Source organism: Drosophila subpulchrella, unplaced genomic scaffold (assembly GCF_014743375.2).
Source record: "Drosophila subpulchrella strain 33 F10 #4 breed RU33 unplaced genomic scaffold, RU_Dsub_v1.1 Primary Assembly Seq26, whole genome shotgun sequence".
NCBI classification, from domain to species: Eukaryota; Metazoa; Arthropoda; class Insecta; order Diptera; family Drosophilidae; genus Drosophila; species Drosophila subpulchrella.
In genome coordinates, this window is record NW_023665556.1 from 1102103 (window position 1) to 1126172 (window position 24070).

Consider the following 24070-nt stretch of genomic DNA (forward strand, 5'->3'; position numbering starts at 1 on the left):
CAACAGAAAAAAAATTGTGGAGCTTATTTCTAATTAAAGGCGCCACAATTTAAGGGACCTCGCTACTTTAAACTATTTACCATATCAAGGAATATTGCCCACCACACGGCTTCCTAGGTTATACGCTAATGGAATTCTGTTCTGCACAAGGCAACTTACAGTTTACTCAAGTTCCACATTTCAACTCCGTGCGGAAAATCGCGTGTCTCTTACACGAACTAGGACATTTATTCCTACTTTAGCATCATCCTATCTACAGCCCAAACCCTTTTGAAGAAACGCCTTAAATTATTGTTAAGAGATATTTATCTTGATTTATTAGTTTGCATTTAAATTATACATATGTAAGATTTTATCAAATATGATATTTACGTTATGAAGTTCCTTTCACAGGAAGAATAGGAAAATCACTCAACACAACGATAAATTAATTTATACGAAACTATAGCCAAGGATGCCAGGCAGGGTCCATGCGACACAGATTATCGATGTTGGTTGCCGATTGTATAAGCATAGAAATCTTTTTATTTTCAATGCTATCAAAATAAGAAATTTTATTAAAACGCATCATTATGATATCCACCGCTGAATTCACAATGCTAACTGTTTGATCCATAACATTTCCATCGGAATAGCGTCCTTCAGAACCATCTGAAAATTTACATTCTCTGAACCCTTTTTTTTGCAAGGCCATTATTTCATCTTTTAAAATAGTTTGTAGTATAGAACATAGCTTATAGTTCGGTTGAATAAAGCATCGAGCTGTAGCCACAATTGCCGCCGATAAAGGTCCGGTTATTCCAATATGTGTTATAAATTCACCCACGTTTGGTGTTAGGCGAAATGGTACAGGTCTATGTTGGTTAAGCTGGCACTTATCATCATTTAAATCAAACTTGAAATACGATATGTTCATGAGTCCTGAGTCTTGATGAAGGTACATCATATCCGCATTTAGACGAGTAAGATTTAATGCGTGTTCGCATAAAAAAGCCAAGGCCAACTGCAGGGTAATCTGAAAAGGCAATATGCAAATTTATTTTTAAGCTAATACATGTAAGATTTATTTATTTAAGATGACTTAAAATCAAAAACAAGGAAGAACGCTATAGTCGAGTACCTCGACTATCAGATACCCGTTACTCAGCTAAAGGGACCAAAGGGAAATGAAGATATGCAAGCAGCAAAGCGAGATTGAAATGCGCCACCTACCGGCGGTAGACTGATTTAAGCGTTATGGGCGTTAGAAAGGGCGTCGCAGTTTTTTTTGATCAATCGAAAGGTATTGACGAGACCAATACATTTCAGTTAACATTTTGTATCTAGCATGAAAATTGTGGGCGCCACAGGTTTGGGCGGTTTGTGGGCGTTAGAGTGGGCGCGGCATATTTATTTATTTATTTTATTTATTTATTTATATCCTAGCGCTACAAGTGCACACTTATAATTATTGCGCTAGTCACATTGAGTTGATATTATTTATTAAATTATTAAAACAATTTCTCTCGCTCTCTTAAGGGGTTATATACCTATTTTATTTTCAAAAAATCGAAAATTTTTTTATTGCTTTATCTTAAAGAACAACTCCTTGAGAACATTTTCCCAAATTTTCATAAAGATTCGAGCAGTAGAAAAAAAGTTACAGCGCTCCTAACCGCGCGCCTCGTCGCGCGCATAAACTGAACTTGAAACTTTAAACGCGAATATTTCGAAATGGTGCTTCTTGAAAAATGACTTTGCGGTGATATGGATTGGCGGAAAACTACTGAACCGATTTACTTCAAATTTTTTTTAAATTTTTCTGTGCTTGAACGATCGACTTTTCACGCACAAACTTTTTTTTCGCCGAAATGAATTTTTAGTGAAATTTCTAGCGACCGAAAAGTTCATTTTTAGCATAAAACGTTCCCGTATGCACAAAAAAAAAATCTTAGAAACGATCGTTTAAGCACAAGGAATTACACTAAACTAATGAAATTTGTTTACTTTTATGGTTTCAGTTGACCTGTTCGACCTGGGGAAGTATCACCGCAAGGCTCTTCAAAAAAAAGGCCTCTAAGGGAAACAGCCACCCCTTAAAAACTATTTAATATTTTTCCACGAAATTTTGCACAAACATTGTTTTAAAGTGTACTATCAAAAAATTAAAACATTCGTGTAATGAAATAATGGCTACATACCTAAAAAAAAATCCAAACTTTCCTATTTTTCTTCGACAAAGAAGGTATATAACCCCTTAATTAATATTAATGACTAACATACAATTTTCGTAGTTTCTTAGTTACTATTATTATTGTTTTTAGTATATTTTTTTTTAATTTTTTTTTTATTTCATTTCATTTAATTATAAATTAAAAGATCTTTAACATTATTGTAAAATTGAGTTGCGCTCCTAATTGTTTTGTATTGGTGCGGTAGATTGTTCCATAACACAGTGTTTGTATTCGAGGGCATATGTAGTTTTTGGTTCTTACAGATGTGGCTGGGGTAAGTTAATTGAAAAGATATTTTGGTTCTCCACTCGTCACTATTTTGTGAAAGAAGATTAAAGTTCTTAGATCGTTTCGGGAGGTCAAATTAAGGTCAAGTATTTTATATGTCAGTTCTGATACATGGTCAAAACGTCTTAAGTTAAACACATAACGGACAATTGAATTAAAAGCTACAGTTAATGTGCGCAAATCCTGCGCATCACAATTTCCAAAAATTTCTATGCCGTAAAAGAAAGTGGGCAGGAGGATAACTTTGGCGATTAATAGTCTAACTTCCTCAGTTAGGAACGATTTAGAGAATGAAAATTTTCTCAACAGAGCATATGTACGCCCTGTCGCTTTGACTATATGGTTGCTCCATGATAAATTATTGTTAAATGTTATCCCTAGATTAACTGCATTAACTTCATAGCTTATCGGCGTATTGTTTTTATATATCATTTTTGGAGTGAAAGTGTTGAAAGTTGCTTTTTACCAATTACCAAGCACTTTGATTTTTTAGGATTTATACCCAAGCCATTTTCCTTTGCCCATTTTTCAATTAGCCACAACATTTTATTACTTATACGGACACAGGCATGTATTTCAGATACGGGTCTACTAACATATATTTGGACATCAGCATATAAATGTACTTCACACTCAGACAGGATACTAGGGAGATCATTGACATATATAAAAAACAATAAAGGGCCTTGCACAGATCCCTGTGGCACTCCCCTGGATAAGTTCCGGAGAGAAAAAACTTGCGTCCCAGAGACGACTGCTTGATACCTATTCGTTAAGTACGACATAATAAGCTTCGTCGCATTAGTGGAGAAATTAAACATATTCCTAAGCTTGGTACAGAGAATGTTATGACTCACAGAATCAAAAGCCTTACTGTGGTCAAAAACGTTACGCAGTTACTGTCCAGTTTTTGTCTTATATCCTCAACAATATTAGTGATTGCAGTAATACAACTCCTTTTCTTACGGAATCCAGATTGCGAGGGAAATTAACAAACAGAATTAATCCATAGGGGTGTCAAAATGGGCGTGGGTACCCGAATGATACAACTGCGCTGCGCGGAAACCCCAAGAATCTATATGCTTGATCCCAAATACCTGTTATAGTTTCCGAGATCTCAGCGTTCATACGGACAGACAGGACAAGATCGACTCGGCTAGTGGTCGTGATTAAGAATATATGGGCCGTTCTTTTACAAACCGGACACCTTTTTTGGGTGGACATTTTTAATTTGTCTGAAACTTTTTTCGGTAAATAAGTCATCACGAGTATCAGAATTTAGCCGAAAAAAAATTTTTTTAGCTACAAATTTCTAAAATTACAAATGTAAAAAAACGCTACATTTCCAAAAGTACCCTTTGTTTAGAAATCTATATCTCCAGCTGTAGTTATCCGATAGAGTTCGTGGGTTTTGTATAAAATCCTATAAACTCTACTTTCTAAATCACTTTTTTAAACCACAAATTTTTCAATTTCTTAAAAATAAAATATGGGAATAGCTTAACAATTGCGAAAGTATTCGCGAGTGTCCCCATATACAATTCCAAAAGGAAAAGGAACGATTTCATATTGGCGTTTATCCGTAACAAAAGGGTGAGTTGAAGGAAAGCTAATGCTCAGGTAGATTCGTCAATTTTTTCTAGGCAGCAGTTTAGTCACTTTAAATAATAAAATTCATATTAAAATTTTGTTAACACTTTTATAAACGAAAGAAGACATAGTCAAATACATACAGCTGCGCTCAAAACCATAGTTCTTTAGCCAAAAAATCTTATTCGCTTTGAATCGCCAGCGGCAACGCAAGGATTCTGAGAAAAGGACCTCAAAGTTGAAACAATGGTGTTTTTTTGCATTTTTTGAACCGCAAATGCAAATGCAAATATAGGATATAGTTGTCTAATCCAGCTCGTTCAGACTTTTATACTACCTGCAATAGAAAAAAGTCGTTTGGGAAGGTAGCTAAGATAGTTTAAAAACTGAGAAACTAATTCGCGAAGAAACGGACAGACACACGGGCAGATGGACTTGGCAAGACCGACTCGTCTAGAGGTGCTTATTATAGGGTCGAAAACGCCTCTTTCTACCTGTAACATACTTTTCGACGAATCTAGTTAACCATTTTACTTTACGAGTAATGGGTATTAGAAACAATAAATAATTCGGTTTCCGAGGTCCTAAGCTCGCACGAGGCAACGCGGGGTCCCAAGAAACTGCTAGTCAGGCTACCTATAGATCGAAAAGGAAACCCGAGGGCCCGATCGCGCACGGTACGTTGTTATACCCTTGCAGAGGGTATAATGATTTCAGTCAGACGTTTGCAACGCAGTCAAGGAGACGTTCCGACCCCATAAGGTATATATATATACTTGATCAGCATCACTAGACGAGTCGTTCTAGCCATGTCCGTCTGTCCGACCGTTTCTACGCAAACTAGTCTCTCAGTTTTAAAGCTATCGGGCTGAGTCGGAACCAGGCGGATCGGACAACTATATCTTATAGCTCCCATAAGAATAATCGGAAAAAAATTATATCTCTGGTGTTTTTAAACATATAACCTCCTAATCTTGGAAATAACATTTTTTAATTGGTTTTGAATTTCGAATTAAATTTTCGGATTATGATTTTTTGAAGGTGACAATGTCGGAAAAAATTTGTATGAAGAAGAGAAAACTATGGCTCAAATGCATGTTTCTAAGCATTTTCAAAAAATCATAAAAAAAAATAAGGAAAATGATTTTTGAAAAATTCTTTTTGCAGTTTCTATTATTTTTGTTTGAAGAAACTTTTTGCATCAAAAAATTTAAGTTTTCAAGTCGAGGAAAAAAGTTCAAAAAGGACATTTTCACACAAATTCGTCCTTTTCAATAAGTACTGAATGGGTTAAGAAATGTATTGCACCATTCAAACGGCATTTAAATTACCTTTCCATTGATGCCAAAGTTAACAAGTTGTAAGTTCAAATTATGAGTATATTTAACTTTTTTTTTGTGAAAATACTTTTGACCACCCTTGTATATTCTTGATCAGGATCACCAGCCGAGTCGATCTAGCCATGTCCGTCTGTCCGTCTGTCCGTATGAACGCTGAGATCTCGGAAACTATAAGAGCTACAAAACTGGGATTAGGCATGCAGATTCCTGGGATTCCTGCGCAGCTCAAGTTTATTTCAAAAGAGTGCCACGCCCACTCTAACGCCCACAAACCGCTTAAAACTGTGGCTCCTACAGTTTTGATGCTAGAATAAAACCTTTAACTGAAATGTATTGTTCTCATCAATACCTACCGATTGACCTAAAAAAAAGTTTGCCACGACCACTTTAACGCCCACAAACCGCCTACAAACTTCAAAAAATCGTAAATATGAACGCGGATATCTGGAAAATATCAAAGATAGAGAAACGGGATTTCAGATTTAGATTCCGTAGGCTTGAGCGCAGCGCAAGTTTGTTACGCGAATATGCCACGCCCACTCTGACGCCCAAAAACCGCCCAAGCCTGTGGCGCCTACAATTTTCGTGCTAGATAAAAAATTTTAACTGAAATGTATTGGTCTCGTCAATACCTATCGATTGACAAAAAAAACTTTGCCACGCCCACTCTAACGCCCATAACGCTTAAATCTGTCTACCGCCGGTAGGTGGCGCATTTAAATCTCGCTTTGCTGCTTGCATATCTCCATTTCCCTTTGGTCCCTTAAGCTGAGTAACGGGTATCTGATAGTCGAGGTACCCGACTATAGCGTTCTTCCTTGTTTAAACTGTAACCGTTCGTCGTAGAGTGAAAAGAATACGCCCACTTTAACGCCCACAATCCGCCCATTCTAACGCCCATAGCGCTTAAATCTGTCTGCTGCCCACATAACTATATATTGAGATCGCGGGTAGGTGGCGCATTACTGTCTCGCTTTGCTGCTTGTATATGTCCATCTCCCTTTGGTCCCTTTAGCTGAGTAACGGGTATCTGATAGTCGAGGCACTCGACTTTAGCGTTATTCCTAGCCTTATTTTTATACCCGTTACTCGTAGAGTAAAAGGGTATACTAGATTCGTCGGAAAGTATGTAACAGGCAGAAGGAAGCGTTTCCGACCCCATAAAGTATATATATTCTTGATCAGGATCACTAGCCGAGTCGATCTAGCCATGTCCGTCTGTCCGTCTGTCCGTCTGTCTGTCTGTCCGGATGAACGCTGAGATTTTGGAAACTATAAAAGCTAGGCTATTGAGATTTGGCGTGCAGATTCCTGAGCTTCTTACGCAGCGCAAGTTTGTTTCAGTAGAGTGCCACGCCCACTCTAACGCCCACAAACCGCCCAAAACTGTGGCTCCTACAGTTTTGATGCTAAAGTAAAAATTTAAACTGAAATGAATTGTTCTCATCAATACCTATCGATTGACCCAAAAAAAATTTGCCACGCCCACTTAAACGCCCACAAACCGCCCACAAACTTCAAAAAATCGTTAGTATGAACGCGGATATCTCGGAAACTATCAAAGATAGAGTACTGGGATTTCTTATTTAGATTCCGTAGCCTTGTACGCAGCGCAAGTTTGTTATGCGAATATGCCACGCCCACTCTAACGCCCACAAACCGCCCAAGCCTGTGGCACCCACAATTTTTATGCTAGATAAAAAATTTTAACTGAAAAGTATTGGTCTCGTCAATACCTATCGATTGATCCAAAAAAAAATGTTGCCACGCCCACTCTAACGCCCATCACGCTTAAATCTGTAAGCCGCCGGTAGGTGGCGCATTGTAATCTCGCTTTGCTGCTTGCATATCTCCATTTCCCTTTGGTCCCTTTAGCTGAGTAACGGGTATCTGATAGTCAAGGTACTCGACTATAGCGTTCTCCCTTGTTTTTTATTATTAACGCTTATTCAATTGATGTGATGCTAATTAACAAAATGCATTTCAAGACTCGGCCACACACCAGGATTTTTGGATATGTTTTAAGGACGGCCAATCATCCCTTTGAACTTCTTCGAGGAGGGACTTCTATTTTAGTCTTCTCCCACCAACAGTACTCACTCTCGTTTGACTACAAGCTCAACTTTAAGGACGGACTTGGGAAAAATTATGATTGCTTCTATATACTGCACCGTTTGTTTGATCAGACTAAGACTTTTGATATTTTTCAGAGAACTTTCAAACCTATTTATCATAGCTGGTGACTGGCCCGCAAGTGGAGAGTAAAGCAGTAAGTGCTGCTCTCTTGCTCCTCCTGACAGAATGCGGAGCAGACTTGGTTGTAGTAGAGGTCCCTTGTATGGTTGGAGATAAAGTTGCTGGAATAGGAAAAAAAGCATGCAAGCTTGCTTATGCTTGACCCCAAAGAAGGTAAAATACGACCCTGCATTTTGGCCAAACGGCAACTCAGTATATTTATGTTTCGAAATAACGGGAACGGATATAACGCAGCAGTAAGCTGTTGGCCGACATAGCCTTTGAAAAGGAAGGCCCGCCGACGCGCTGGTCAGAGGACTGGCAAAAGAATGTGAAGAGCTTAAGAGGAAGCCTGCTTTAAAAGCATCATAAAATTTTTTCGGCGATTTTTTGGGAAGGAAACAAATGTTCGATTGAAACGAAACATTCAGATTTTATTGTTATATATTTTAGCAGTGTTCTCAAAATTGTTCAACTAAATATATGTAATATTATGCCTGACACAAGCATTTTGCCGGGGTGCCTCAAGCCTGCGTATGTCATGCGGCGGGAAAGATGCAGGTCGAAATTTCTATCCGAGACAAACAAAACCAAAAAATTTTATATTTTCAATAGTGTAGCTTCTATTAAAAGTTTAAATTTAAATTTTAAACCTAAAAAATTTAACAATTTAAAATTTAGATTGTGTAAAAAGTGGGTTAATCATTACTTTCTAAATTTTTTTTAGTTTCAACTAGAAGATAATTTTATCACAAATACAATAAATGTTGTCTCGTTCCGATAGAACGTTTACTTTTTCCCTATCTTTCCCGCCCATTAAGTAAAATCGTAAAAGTACATGGAATTTTATTCTGAAATTTTGGGAACACATTCTTGGAACACATTTATGCAAAAAAAAATCGTCGGCATAAGTATTTTGACGAAACAAAAGTTAAATATACACATAATTTGAACTTACTTCTTGTGGCATCAATGGAAAGGTAATTTACATCCCGTTTAAATGACACAATACATTTCTTAACCCATTCAGTACTTATTGAAAACGACGAATTTGTGTAAAAATCAACTTCTTAAACTTTTTTCCTCGTCTTGAAAACTTAAATTTTTTGATGCAAAAAGTTTCTCCAAACAAAAATAATAGTAATTACAAAAAGAACTTTTCAAAAATGAGTTTGCTTATATTTTTTATGATTTTCGTGAAGAAGCTCTATGTTTGTGATGATCTCCCTGTGCCAGAGCACGTGTGATTTGGTCTTAAGTCTGACACGGCTTTTCGTTAATGATTTTAGTTGTTCTATTGCAAACAATTATTTGACGCCAAAAGGGCACTGCCCTCCGCTTTCCATCTGTCCCCTAAGTCTCCACTCCGCTCTGAGTTAAGCTATGTTTAAGCAGTTATAATTTCCAAGTGTTTTACTCCCGTGTTTTCCTTTTACCTTCTTTCTTGGGATTTCCTACAAATTCAGTGATCAAGCCACCCCCCTCCCCAAAACACATTTGTACTAAAAAAATACCTCGACTATCAGATACCCGTTACTCAGCTAAAGGGACCAAAGGGAAATGGAGATATGCAAGCAGCAAAGCGAGATTGAAATGCGCCACATATTGGCGGTAGACAAATTTGAGCGTTATGGGCGTTAGAGTGGGCGTGGCAAATTCGCGTAACAAACTTGCGCTGCGCACAAGGCTTCGGAATCTAAATCTGAGATCCCAATTCTCTATCCTTGATAGTTTCCGAGATATCTACGTCCATATTTACGATTTTTTGAAGTTTGTGGGCGTAAAAGTGGGCGTGGCAAACTTTTTTTCGATAGGTATTGATGAGAACAATAAATTTCAGTTAAAATTTTTATTCTAGCATCAAAACTGTAGGTGCCACAGCTTTGGGCGGTTTGTGGGCGTTAGAGTGGGCGTGGCACTCTACTGAAACAAACTTGCGCTGCGTAAGAAGCTCAGGAATCTGCACGCCAAATCTCAATAGCCTAGCTCTCATAGTTTCCGAGATCTCAGCGTTCATCCGGACAGACGGACATGGCTAAATCGACTCGGCTGGTGATCCTGGGGGAATCTAGTATACTAGATTACTCTACGAGTAACGGGTATAATAAAAGCACTTTAAAACTGTCCAAGTATCTGGAACGATGGACCAGTAACATGGTCAGAAATATAAACACGTTGAGTTGTGCGGACAGGCGTTGCCAGAAACGAAAGGATATATGTCGGTTTTCTTATGAATTAGTTATGTACATAGAAAAGAATGGCATTTTACGCCTAAAGTTCCAAATTCCAAAGGACTAGAATCAATAGAACTACTTTCAAGCAACTACGCAATACCAAATCATTTTCATATACTAGATTCAGAATTTCCCATTCCATGTGATGGAATAAAAGGTATAGATAAGGAATAAATAAATTAAAAACCAAAAAATGATTAATACGTACTGAGGCCAAACAACCTCTATCATCCCATTAACATTCCAATACATCATACACTCCAAGACAATTTTACTATTTTGCCAGGCAGATCAACCAGGTATATATTTATACCAAGCCAAGAGATCCAAAATGAAATATTCATTGGAAACTACAATGCAAATTCTAAAAACTTATCTTAACCCGCTGGTCAAAAGCGACTGTTCGCTCCCTAGCGAATCTATGGTGACACCAAAACGCGTGCGTTAAGTTTGCTTGTCTGACTGATTGATAAAATGCATGAACTCGGCCTTGTCGCATAACAAGGAGCTAATTTTGTTTCATGCTTTTAAGAAATCATGAACCCTTTAGCGTTAACATAGTAACTGGTGCTATATTGACCAGCATTTCTTGATAGTAAAGCTGCATTTTAAAGAAAGGGAATAAGGGGAATTCTTACAGTGCTAAAGACCACTAGAGGTTTTTATACCCGTTACTCGTAGAGTAAAAGGGTATACTAAATTCGTCGGAAAGTATGTAACAGGCAGAAGGAAGCGTTTCCGACCCCATAAAGTGTATATATTCTTGATCAGGATCTCTAGCCGAGTCGATCTAGCCATGTCCGTCTGTCCGTCTGTCCGTCTGTCCGTATGAACGCTGAGATCTCGGAAACTATAAGAGCTACAATACTAGGATTAGGCATGCAGATTCCTGAGATTCCTGCGCAGCGCAAGTTTGTTTCAGAAGAGTGCCACGCCCACTCTAACGCCCACAAACCGCCCAAAACTGTGGCTCCTACAGTTTTGATGCTAGAACAAAAATTTTAACTGAAATGTATTCTTCTAATCAATACCTACCGATTGACCTAAAAAAAGTTTGCCACGCCCACTTTAACGCCCACAAACCGCCCACAAACTTCAAAAAATCGTAAATATGAACGCGGATATCTCGGAAAATATCAAAGATAGAGAAACGGGATTTCAGATTTAGATTCCGTAGGCTTGAGCGCAGCGCAAGTTTGTTACGCGAATATGCCACGCCCACTCTAACGCCCACAAACCGCCCAAAACTGTGGCGCCCACAATTTTTATGCTAGATAAAAAATTTTAACTGAAATGTATTGTTCTCTTGAATACCTATCGATTGATTAAAAAAAACTTTCCCACGCCCACTCTAACGCCCACAACGCTTAAATCTGTCTACCGCCGGTAGGTGGCGCATTTGCTGCTTGCATATCTCCATTTTCCTTTGGTCCCTTTAGCTGAGTAACGGGTATCTGATAGTCGAGGTACTCGACTATAGCGTTCTTCCTTGTTTTTCCTGTACACATACGTAAAATAAGCGCATAAAAACAAAAAAAAATTTTAAATGGAGCGACAAAATTAATTCTTTCACGAATAATTTACGGATAAATATTCGCAAAATACCAGCTAAAAACATTTTGGAAAAGTTCAAGCTTAAGGAGTTGTGCTGCTAACTTGATATCAACTTAGCAGAACAACTAAGTTTTAAAAAAAAATTTTTTTTTTAAATGGAGCGAAAAATAAATTCTTTCACGAATCATTTACGGATAAATACCGGCAAAATACCAGCTAAAAACATTTTGGAAAATATCAAGTTTAAGGAGTTGTACTGCTAACTTGATATCAACTTAGCAGAACACCTTATAACTAAAAAAAAAATTAAGCGGCATATTTATTTCTTTCACGAATAACTTACGGATAATTAACGGCAAATTGTCAATAGGAAAAAAGTTTGGATATCAAAAGTTGTTTTGCTAACTTGATGCATATAGAGCGCTTCCCGGGAAAATACAAACGCAGAGCTTATGCTTAAATTTATAATTATTCGCAGACTTCAGATTCCAATTATACAATAAATATAAGTGCAACTCGTTAGACCGAAGGCGTGCGTTCCAGTTTGTTCTCTTGACAAGTTCAGCTGGTCGACCGATCCGCTGATGTCTATGTCTCCAAATAGTGAGACAAGCAGCAAACTGAAATAACTCCCGCCAATGCAAGACCTAGCATAAGATATTTTTGCTTGCCCGCGTATTTCTGGGTCTTCCTGGGAGTAATAGAGCAAGAAGTGTATGGAGGCCGTATATACAACAAATATTGTGTATTGGTGAGTGCGCAGAAGCATCAGTGGGTAGCGAGCAGAGCTTTGGCACAGAATGCTTTTACAGTCCTTGCTTGGTTTAAAGCTTTACCACGCGGACCAACTAGTCCGCCCCGGGTCGAAGCTCCATAGCAAGACCTAGCCATTGTGACGGCGGAAAACGGTAGTCATTAAAAGGCACCAGATCTTTCAGCTTGAAATTCTCTTCCAATTGACACCATTTCAGTCAAACAGTCGCCGCTCCAGGCCTTCCAGAAATGGCGTAGCATGAATTGTTGGGTGAGGAACTGCTCTCTTAAGGATGTAGATGGTGGTAGGTATACTGGCGGCGCAAACATCGATTCCCCAATCAGTAAGTACCGTGGACCATTCTTCATAAGTCAGCCGCCGATCGGCTACGATGCGTTTTAGGTGGTGCTTCACTGACTTTACATTGGCCTTCCACAAGCCACCGAAGTTAGGCGACTGAGGAGGGTTCAAGTGCAAGTAGTTTTCTGCATCGCTAGCTTGTGAAACGGCTTTATCGCGTTATCCGACCCGACAAAATTAGTGCTGTTGTCGCTGTAAAAGTGCTGGATCATCCCTCGTCGTCTGGTGAACCTGTCCAGAGCCAGCAATAAGTGCTCCCTGTATAAGTGAGCCCTGTTACCACCTCTAGGTGAACAACTGTTGTTGTAAGACAAATAAATGTATCTCTTGTAAAAGATGGTATGTCGCAAACGGGCTGCTTTGAATTATATTGGCGGGGTTGCGTCAAAGTCATCTGCGCACCACCATGCAAAATTACGCAATGAGAGTGCCGGATTACCAAATCTGTAAAATGAGGATAGTTAGGAAAGGTTATTGGATACCGGGGCTCATGTGACAAAGCAGAGTGGCGTAATCGTCCCTTTACCCGTAGTACGTCGTCTGACAAGGTCGGTGTCAAACTCAAGAGCTTACTTCGGGAGGGTAACCGTTTAACCACGGCTAGGTTAGCTGAAAAGCCTTCGCGTTGTACAATGCGTAATAATGCTTTCAGAGCGTGGTCTAGTTCCTCAATAGTTGGGGCCCCTGCAGTTTCCTCTTTTCCTTCCTACGTTGTCTACAATGGTGGTGATCTCTCGATTACATAATGTATAAGCCGCTTGTCCACTTTAACTTTCAGCACTGTGTCGCCCGCTCAGCATAGTCCGACCTCTGCAACTGGACAGCAGTTTTGGTTGCGTCTAAGCCGATCTGGACCTGTCCACCACAACTCGAAATCCTTGAGCTCCGTTGGAGAAAAGCCTCTGGTCGCGCAGTCCGCTGTGTTTTCTGTGGGGCTTACGTGAACCCATTGAGTTGGCTTCGAATGCTGTAGCATAAAGTCAATTTGCAGTACGCGAAGTGAAGCCAGACAATTAAACAACTAGTTTTATTGCCAATACTGCTCCACTCAGCTATGTTCGTGGTAAAGTAAAAGGCTTTGTTGACCTTTGATGAGCAGGGAAGATTTTCAGAGTGTCCTCGTACTTTAGCCTTAGACGTACTGACGCTGCGTGGGAGGCTGACGATTCATCGCAAAACTGGATCAAAATGATCCCACCGACTCATGCGGATATTGCCAATCCCTAACAAACCATCTCAAAATCACCGCAAGTGTGTCGTCCTAATTTAGCGGCGCCTTTGAGCCATCAGGGTGCACTATCTTGACCGTGATTAGTTCCTTTAGTATGTTTCCGCAGATAATAACAGAAGAAATTGGGCCCAGAGGATCAAACAATCTTGCAATACTGGATAAGATCGCCATCTTTGTGAAAATGGTTGGCAGCTAAAAGTTGATCTGGAATTTAAAACAGTCCTCGTTTGGCAGCCAATACATTGCCAACGCCTTAAGAGCATCCGTGTTCGCACCATCTTAGAAGTTTTCCCACTTTAATAATACTCATGATTTCGAAATTAACCATATATTTACAACGACGCCCCCTTGACCCACACCGAATATGGATGCTCGGGTGCCTATGCGGTTTAGACTAAGGCAGACAATTGTTGCCTCCGATCCTTGATCGATGAGCGCGTTTATAACCGCGATGTGGGCGGTAGCCAGTCGAATGTTTTTTGATACGGGGTCAAATGAAACCGCTTAGTGACAACTGAAGAAAGACGTGGGGCTCCGGTCCAAAGCATATTGTGCGTTGCTTTGAGAACCCACCTCCAAGGCTTCTGGCGCGTTTATCTGCGATATCACGAAGTTTGAGGAGCAATTTTGCGCTGCAGCCGGGAAATGCAGCCATGTGTAAAAACACGCAAGTGCCGGCAAAACTGATTTTGGTGCATTTTTTTTTCAAAGCAAAAAATATAATAAGCTACACCTCATCATGGTTTCATCAATACCTATCGATAGACACAAAAGAATTTTGCCACGCCCACTCTAACACCCGCAAACGCCTATAACTCTAAAATCTGTCTGAAGCCAACATTTTTAAAGATTTTGTAAAAGTGTTAATGTGATTTCGTTTTTTATCAATCTATATATATATCTAGTTGTTCAGATCTGACCATCTGACGTGATGAACAAATATTGTAATCGTCTCTAATTTGTCACCTGCAATCTCAGAAAAAGGCGGTTCGCTGATTGCAAATCTCCACCTCCCTTGCGCTCCCCTTTAAGTAAGTAACGAGAAACTGATATGAAACAAGTGCGCCAAATAGACAATCCCGCTGAGCCATATTTTATCCCACACCAATGTGCGCTAAAGCCTGATAGCAGCACAACAAAACACGGGAAGCCTTCGAACTATTCTGTAGAACCACAAGCAAACAAATTATCATTAAATAGCAATTCTCACAAATATGTGATCCCAGTGAACATAGGAAAAATGGTGATAGTTCAATCAATTAGTTAGAGGTAAAGAAAACATCGCTTTTCCGATGTTTAACAGGCAAAAAATGGTTGTTTTCAAATCACGACCTAATAGGATAAATTGCCCCGTTATGGTGAAGGTAAAATTACTTAGGCAACAACTGTTGTTGTTGTAACTTAAGTCGGGACGATAAGCTCCGTTAGCAGCTTACAAATGATTGAAAGAACTATCTCTCGGATATACAAGCATTAATTAGTATAAAAATCTCCAATCTCCATATCTGTACTGGAATACTTTCAGAGAGAGAAGTAACCAAATTGACTCAACAATGTTGGCAATGGCGACAAGGACGTTTCCTGTTCGCTTTAGATAAATTAGTGCATTATTGTCTTTTTTTTTCATAAAAAAAGTTTTATTTGTGAGTGTTTTGTGAAACTCGTTTTACTTTCACCCATGGCACCCATCACAAAAAAAGGGCAGTGTTGCAGCTTTTGCGTCTAAGTCTGGAATAAGTCTACCACTTGCGGGCCCTACAAATATCATATTGACTGATGGGTGCAATCTTTTTAGTGTTCTTCTGTCCTGGAAAGTATGAGAGCAAGTCTGTTTGTGTAAGAGACGAGTCTTGATCTGTAGCGAGTGGCAGTCTAAGTGATAGATGTACTAACAGGATTAATTTTGAGATCTCGAAAAATGGTAGTTTTTGTTGAGCGCTTATCATAAGTCTTAAAATTTTGGTTCGGCAGGATTCAATTTTTTTTTATAGACGTGCTACAGGCATTGCTTCAGAAGTGTATACCCCAATGTAAACTAGGGATTAAAATAGCTTTAAAGAGCCGAGTTTTCTCCAGTCCACTGCCCAGACGAAGGATCCATCTGATTTTCATCGCCTTTTGCCTTGTGGAAACACAGGTAGACACAATGTGCTGCTTCCAGTTAAGCCGCCTTTCCAGGGTGAGCCCAATGTAGTGTGTCGGATTGGTTTATCGGGTTCCCGTTCAGTGTAAGGCGATAAGTGTTCAGCCTGTTCAACGAAAAGATAGCATGCTGAGATTTTGCAGGAGTAACCGCGACTTTCCACCTCGACGCCCAAGGCTTAAACTCATTTAACTTGTGGTTTATCATATCTGTCGCCACTCTTCGCAGAGAACTTGTCTCCAGAAATGCAGTATCATCTGCATAAGTAGATGTTACAACATTCCTGTTTCTGGGCGAAGGAAGGAATGAGGTAAATATGGTATATAAGACAGGGCCCAGCAAACTTTCTTGATGGACTCCAGCAAGTATAGGCCTTGAAGCAGACTTAGATCCTCGAACATCCACCTGAAAGGTTTTGGCAATAAGAAATGAGCGGAGGACATCAAAGTATGTCGGGGAATAATGGGTTTAAGCTTAAAGAGTAAGCCGCAGTGCCAGACTCGATCAAAGGATTGTTTGACATCTAAAAAAATACTCCGCAATACTTTCGTCAAAGACTTTAAGGATATGATTCACCACCCGATGCAATTGCTCAACAGCGTTATGCAGACTCCTGAAACCAATCTGATCTGATGATTCGGAGTTGCGTCCTGGAATAGATTAACACTAAAAACCTTTTTAGTCGGATTCGCTCAAAAATCTTGGAGAAGGTTGAGTATGGATATATGACCGAGTATGGAGTCCTTTTTATAATACATTAAACTAATTTATGCCAAAGTTTCAAAGAATTCGGGCAAGTAGTTTTCTTTTACCGTATTTTTAAAGTAAAAAATTCATCAAATATTGATGGAAATGAAAAAAAATATAGAAGTCAAAGATGCTGATGTAGCTGTTCGACTTCTTTACAAAACTTTTAGAAGTCATTATTTTCAACAAGTAATAAATATTAAAAAGCCAAAAAGAAACTTTTTTGTTGATTTTTACTGCTTTTTTTTAGCAAATGAGTTCTTTGCTTTTCGAGTGCTTTTGAGTGCCATCACCAAATGGAGTCGTTATATCAAAAATAAATTCTTTGATTCATTTACTAAAATCGCTCATCGCCGACTCGATGCGGTTTTGCCTTAGTTTTCAGTAATTTTAGTTTTAATTAAAGGCTTTATTTGAAGTCGAACCATTTTGAAAGAATGCCGTATTTTTTTTCTTCAGGTTTTGATGTACGTTTTGCGCGCCTATATTTGATTTTAGTTTGCCTAACATCTAAAATATACTTTTTCATTCATTCCCGCATATCGTTATTTCTAAAAGAGAAATATAAACTTTTTGGATCGTCTCTACAAAATGTTCACAATTTCTGTCATTCATAAGGGAGGACTAAAGTATGCTTAAAGGTATGCAGCATTTCTTGCACTTCCTTCGGATGAGAACTAAATTATATTATAACAAGGAAGAACGCTATAGTCGAGTACCTCGACTATTAGATACCCGTTACTCAGCTAAAGGGACCAAAGGGAAATGGAGATATGCAAGCAGCAAAGCGAGATTAAAATGCGCCACCTATCGGCGGTAGACAGATTTAAGCGTTATGGGCGTTAGAGTGGGCGTGGCAAATTTTTTGGGTCAGTCGATAGGTATTGACGAGACCAATACAGTTCAGTTAAAATTTTGTATCTAGCATGAAAATTGTGGGCGCCACAGGCTTGGGCGGTTTGTGGGCGTTCGAGTGGGCGTGGCATATTTGCGTAACAAACTTGCGCTGCGCACAAGGCTACGGAATCTAAATCTGAGATCCCAATTCTCTATCCTTGATAGTTTCCGAGATATCCACGTTCATATTTATGATTTTTTGAAGTTTGTGGGCGGTTTGTGGGCGTAAAAATGGGCGTGGCAAATTTTTTTTGAGTCAATCGATAGGTATTGATGAGAACAATACATTTCAGTTAAAATTTTTATTCTAGCATCAAAACTGTAGGAGCCACAGTTTTGGGCGGTTTGTGGGCGTTAGAGTGGGCGTGGCACTCTACTGAAACAAACTTGCGCTGCGTAAGAAGCTCAGGAATCTCCACGCCAAATCTCAATAGCCTAGCTCTCATAGTTTCCGAGATCTCAGCGTTCATACGGACAGACGGACAGACGGACAGACGGACATGGCTAGATCGACTCGGCTAGTGATCCTGATCAAGAATATATATACTTTATGGGGTCGGAAACGCTTCCTTCTGCCTGTTACATACTTTCCGACGAATCTAGTATACCCTTTTACTCTACGAGTAACGGGATAAAAATATAAATGTATGTAAATGCTTACATAAATACGTAGTCGAAGGCCTCGTAGCTAGCACTACACCAACTATGTTAGTATTCGTTTTGTAAACTTTACTATGATCTTAAATACATACTTTTGTGATGACTTCAGAATATGTCAAATTAACATTAAACAAATTAAAAAACAATATTTTACAAACAATTTTTTTCTAATAATTTGACTATAAGAATCTAAAGAGATAACAAGAAGAAAAAATATAACATTTTGTTAGGTCGATTATTAAATAAACGTTGAAGCGGAAGTCTCCGAAAGTAGCAACTTTCAAAGGTTCATAAATCTTAAACGACATAATATTTTAAAGTGGTGTTAATTTTTTTAAATTTGTTTTCTCTCATACTTAATCGTGTATAAAAATGGATTCATTGGGTCTTGTAGTTATTTTTTTAAAAATAAAAAGCCGAAATGTACGTAAAATTTTTAGATTTTAGCTTGGATTATCTATACCATATAAAAATCCAATAAATGTTACTCTTAGTTCGTTGAAAAGTTATATCTTTTAAGAGAAAATCGCAAAAACAGTATCCTTTTAACTATCCCAGGAAAGAAATTACAGATTTTTGGCCAAAAAATTTACTTTTTGGCCCAGTGTGCCATGTTTCAATTGATTTTATAAAAAATGGGCGATTGATTGGTCGGTTGTTTGTTTCGAATATCGATAATAGATGCTTACAATAAATATCAACGATGTTCGGTAGGTTGTTTGTTTCGAATATCGATAATAGATGCTTACAATAAATATCAACGATTTGATCGACCCAAGTACAAAAGTCACATTCTTCATTTGGTTTTCTCGAGTACACATTACGCTTTAATTCAAAGTGAATTGCTTATTGTGTTCATGTTTTTATTGTTATTAGATATTTTATTTTAACCTTTGATATGTAATTTACACAAAAAAAAAATATCTAAGAGCGATTAATTCCTATAGTCCCAATTGGTACATCTAAAAAGAATTTACAGCTATAAAAACATAATTTAAAATAATAAAAAAAAAAACTTTAAAAAAAAATAAATCAAAGATATTTTTAAAAAATAGTCAAAAAAGTACAGCTAAAAAAATATTAAAAAAAAAATTAAGTTGAATCCAGCCTTAGAGTGGATTCGAACCTGGAACTCAAATCCATTATCCACGCATCACCAACATACGCAGAGCGCCACAGCCCGTTTATAAACCACAACATAATTTAAGAATCGACAATGAGACTAAAATTGAATTGACTTTTTCACAGCGCGTAGTGTCGTGAGCGAGATAGCAAGAGAAAGGGAGAGAGAACGAAGCAAAGCAACTGCATTCTAAAAATAGATTCCCATACGTTTGAGTAGCTGAGAGCATCTTTAGTAGCTAAAGTACTAAAGAAAACGCCTCCTACAATTTGTACTTGAGCCACCTACATAATATAAAAATCAAAGATTAGTTTAATACGTTTGTATTAATGTAAAGGCTTCTTAATCTTGATTTTCTTAAATAAAAATCAAAAGTTATGCTTATTTTGTGATTTAAAAAAGAAAATTTAATCGTTACGGGTACTGCTTTGTAATGATTGTAATAGACTATATCACCTACTCCTACCGACCCCCTGCCTATATTAAAATCATTAATATTTTCCTACTTAGACACTAATTAGTATTAATAGTTGTAACTTCACTATTGTTATATTGTGTCTTTCTATGTCCGCGATTACGTTCATACGCCCAGATGGGAATAGGACCCCGCGCGTAACTATCATTGCTTGGTGTCGTAAGGGCAGCTTGTTTGTACTGATCATGGAGAATTAACGTCCGAGTGCTAAAAAAAAGGGGCGTGCCTGTAGGTCGGTCGAGTTTGAACCATTTAGAAGTGGTGCTCGTAAAAGAAGTAACATAGTAGTAGTAGAATTTCAAAAAAACATTGTGGAAACAGCATTACCAATGTAAAACAAGGAAGAACGCTATAGTCGAGTACCTCGACTATCAGATACCCGTTACTCAGCTAAAGGGACCAGGGGAAAATGGAGATATGCAAGCAGCAAATGCGCCGCCTACCGGCGGTAGACAGATTTAAGCGTTGTGGGCGTTAGAGTGGGCTTGGCAAAGTTTTTTTTTAATCAATCGATAGGTATTGATAAGACCAATACATTTCAGTTAAAATTTTTTATCTAGCACGAAAATTGTGGGCGCCACAGCTTGGGCGGTTTGTGGGCGTTAGAGTGGGCGTGGCAAACTTTTTTTTTTGTCAATCGATAGGTATTGACGAGTCCAATACATTTCAGTTAAAATTTTTTATCTAGCATGAAAATTGAGGGCGCCACAGATTTGGGCGGTTTATTGGCGTTAGAGTGGGCGTGGCCTATTCGCGTAACAAACTTGCCCTGCGCTCAAGCCTACGGAATCTAAAACTGAAATCTCGTTTCTCTATCTTTGATATTTTCCGAAATATCCGCGTTCATATTTACGATTTTTTGAAGTTTGTGGGCGGTTTGTGGGCGTTAAAGTGGGCGTGGCAAAGTGGGCGTCAATCGGTAGGTATTGATGAGAATAATACATTTCAGTTAAAATTTTTATTCTAGCATCAAAACTGTAGGAGCCACAGTTTTGGGCGGTTTGTGGGCGTTAGAGTGGGCGTGGCACTCTTATGAAATAAACTTGCGCTGCGCAGGAATCTCAGGAATCAGCATGCCTAATCCCAGTATTGTAGCTCATATAGTTTCCGAGATCTCAGCGCTCATACGGACAGACGGACAGACGGACATGGCTAGATCGATTCGGCTGATCAAGAATATATATACTTTATGGGGTCGGAAACGCTTCCTTCTGCCTGTTACATACTTTCCGACGAATCTAGTATACCCTTTTACTCTACGAGTAACGGGTGTTTTTTAACTTATTACCTCCTTTCCTTGGAAATAACATTTTTTAATTAGTTTTGAATTTCGAATTAAATTTTATAAAAATCGAAAGACTATATCATATAGCTGCCATAGGAACGATCGTAAAATTGGTGGGACAATAATATGAAACAAATTATAGCTTCGGTGTTCCTTAACATATAACCTCCTACGCTTGGAAATAACATTTTTTAATTAGTTCTGAATTTCGAATTAAATTTTATCAAAATCGGACGACTATATCATATAGCTGCCATAGGAACGATCGTAAAATCAGTGGGAAAATAATATGAAACAAATTATAACTTCGGTGTTTTTTAACATATAACCCCCTACGCTTGGAAATAACATTTTTTATTTCATTCTGAATTTCGAATTTAAATTTATCAAAATCGGACGACTATATCATATAGCTGCCAAAGGAACGATCGTAAAATTGGAAATACATTTTTTAATTAGTTCTGAATTTAATTTTATCATAATCGGACGACTATATCATATAGCTGCCATAGGGACGATCGGAAAATTGGTGGGAAAATAATATGAAACAAATTATAGCTTCGGTGTTTTTTTTTAACATAAAACCTCTTAAGCTTGGACATGACATTTTTTTAAATTAGTTTTGAATTTCGAATTAAGTTTTATCAAAATTGGACGACTACATCATAAAGCTGCTATAGGAACGATCGTAAAATTGGTGGGAAAATAATATGAAACAAATTATAGTATCGGTGTTCCTTAACATATAACCTCCTACGCTTGGAAATAAAATTTTTTAATTAGTTCTGAATTTCGAATTAAATTTTATTAAAATCGGACGACTATATCATATAGCTGCCATAGGAACGATCGTAAAATCGGTGGGAAAATAATATGAAACAAATTATAACTTCGGTGTTTTTTAACATAACACCTCCTACGCTTGGAAATAACATTTTTTAATTCATTCTGAATTTCGAATTTAATTTTATCAAAATCGGACGACTATATCATATAGCTGCCATAGGGACGATCGGAAAATTGGTGGGAAAATAATATGAAACAAATTATAGCTTCGGTGTTTTTTGACATATTATCTTATACTATTGGGAATATTATTTTTTGTGTTTTTAAATTTAATAAATATAGCTGCAACTTCCTTTCTTGTTTTTTATGGGAACACGTTTCAAAATGGGGATTCAAAGCAAACAAAATTTTCTTGAGCCATCGAAAGAAACAAATAAAGGTAAAATTTTGTTACCCAGTGGTAACTACATGCCCTATTTTCGCCAGAGAAGTAGGAGAAGGCGCCACAGGTTTGGGCAGTTTGTGGGAATTAGAGTGGGCGTGGCATATTCGCGAAACAAACTTGCGCTGCGTACAAGGATACGAAATATATAAATCTGAGATCCCAATTCTCTTTTATAGTTTCCGAAATATCCACGTTCATATTTACGATTTTTTTAACTTTGTGGGCGCTTTGTGGGCGTCAAAGTGGGCGTGGCAAACTTTTTTTTTGAGTCAATCGATAGGTATTGGTGAGAACAATACATTTCAGTTAAAATCTTTATTCTAGCATCAAAACTGTAGGAGCCACAGTTTTGGGCGGTTTGTGGGCATTAGAGTGGGCGTGGCAGCGTGCTGAAACAAACTTTCGCAGCGCAGGAATCTCAGGAATCTGCATGCCTAATCCCAGTATTGTAGCTTTTATAGTTTCCGAGATCTCAGCGTTCATACGGACAGACGTACATGGCTAGATCGACTCGGATAGTGATCCTGATCAAGAATATATATACTTTATGGGGTCGGAAACGCTTCCTTCCTTCTGCCTGTTACACACTTTCCGACGAATCTAGTATACCCTTTTACTCTACGAGTAACGGGTATAAAAATGATTAAGAAATATTAAGATAACGTTAAATTTTACAATTAACTTGCTTTTAATTTTTTCGAAAACAAATATAATATTTTGTATTATTAATACATTAATTTTGTCATCCTACCTATAGCTATATGATATAGTAGTCAGATTTTTAATAAATTTAATTCGTCGTTCTAAAATTATAAAAACAAAACATATGAAACGGAGTAGAAAAGAATATAATCAAAATAACTAAGCTATAATTATTTTTCTACTATTTTCCCACTAATAATTCCTAAGAAGGGACAGAAATACAGGCAGCCGGACATAGCTAGACCGACCCTCTGAAAGGGTGTAAAATCATTCTATTTAATTTTAATTTTCAAGAAAAAAGGAAATATAAATAAAATAAAATTTTAACCTAAAAGACGTGAATAAAAAACAAATCCCTAAACTCAACAAGGGAAATAAATATATTCGTTCAATTTATATATATATATATATTTGTTGAACGTTGATGCACTAAGAGCAGTACAAACAAGTGGCCCAAACGACACCAAGCACGTGCTTGTTACGCGCGGGCCCATTTTTATTTCGGGCAAATACGGTTCGCGAGGAAGGTACATAGAACAAACAAGGACAGGACAAAACATAGATCAACAAGACTAAAGCAAATGAGCTAAGATTTTAGTTTTTAATACAGGGATAGAGGTTGAGGAACAAATTAAATGATATAGGTTTTTATAATTATTACAAAGAACGCGAAAAGGCTCATGCTGACTAAAATTAGATGAACATCGTGGCAGGTTTATAGGATAGTAGCTTCGCATTAGTCTAACAGGAACATTGAAAGTAAGGCGGCTTACCAAATCTACAGAATCAATATCGCCTCTGATAAGATTATTCATAAAAATAGTACCAAGCATAGTTCTACGGCTTACTAGACTAGGCAAATTAATTAAAAGCAATCTACTCGAGTAAGAAGGCAACCTGACGTTTTGATCCCAGTTCAAACCACGTAAGGCAAAAAGAAGAAATTGTTTCTGTACTGACTCTATACGGTCAATGTGCACTTGATACTGAGGACTCCAAACGGAAGAA

At 37.9% G+C, this 24070-nt stretch overlaps 1 protein-coding gene across 5 annotated transcripts in view; it reads right to left on the reverse strand.

Moving 5' to 3' along the window:
• Window positions 1-288: 288 nt before the first annotated feature.
• The window catches only part of LOC119559607 (transcription-associated protein 1), a 518267-nt gene continuing 494485 nt past the window's right edge, over window positions 289-24070 (reverse strand). For all 5 annotated transcript variants that reach the window (XM_037872625.1, XM_037872623.1, XM_037872624.1 and 2 more), the window contains one exon: window positions 289-1015. In XM_037872625.1, coding sequence (XP_037728553.1) covers window positions 443-1015 — 573 coding nt within the window. In that variant the 3' untranslated portion in view covers window positions 289-442. The remainder of the gene's footprint in view (window positions 1016-24070) is intronic.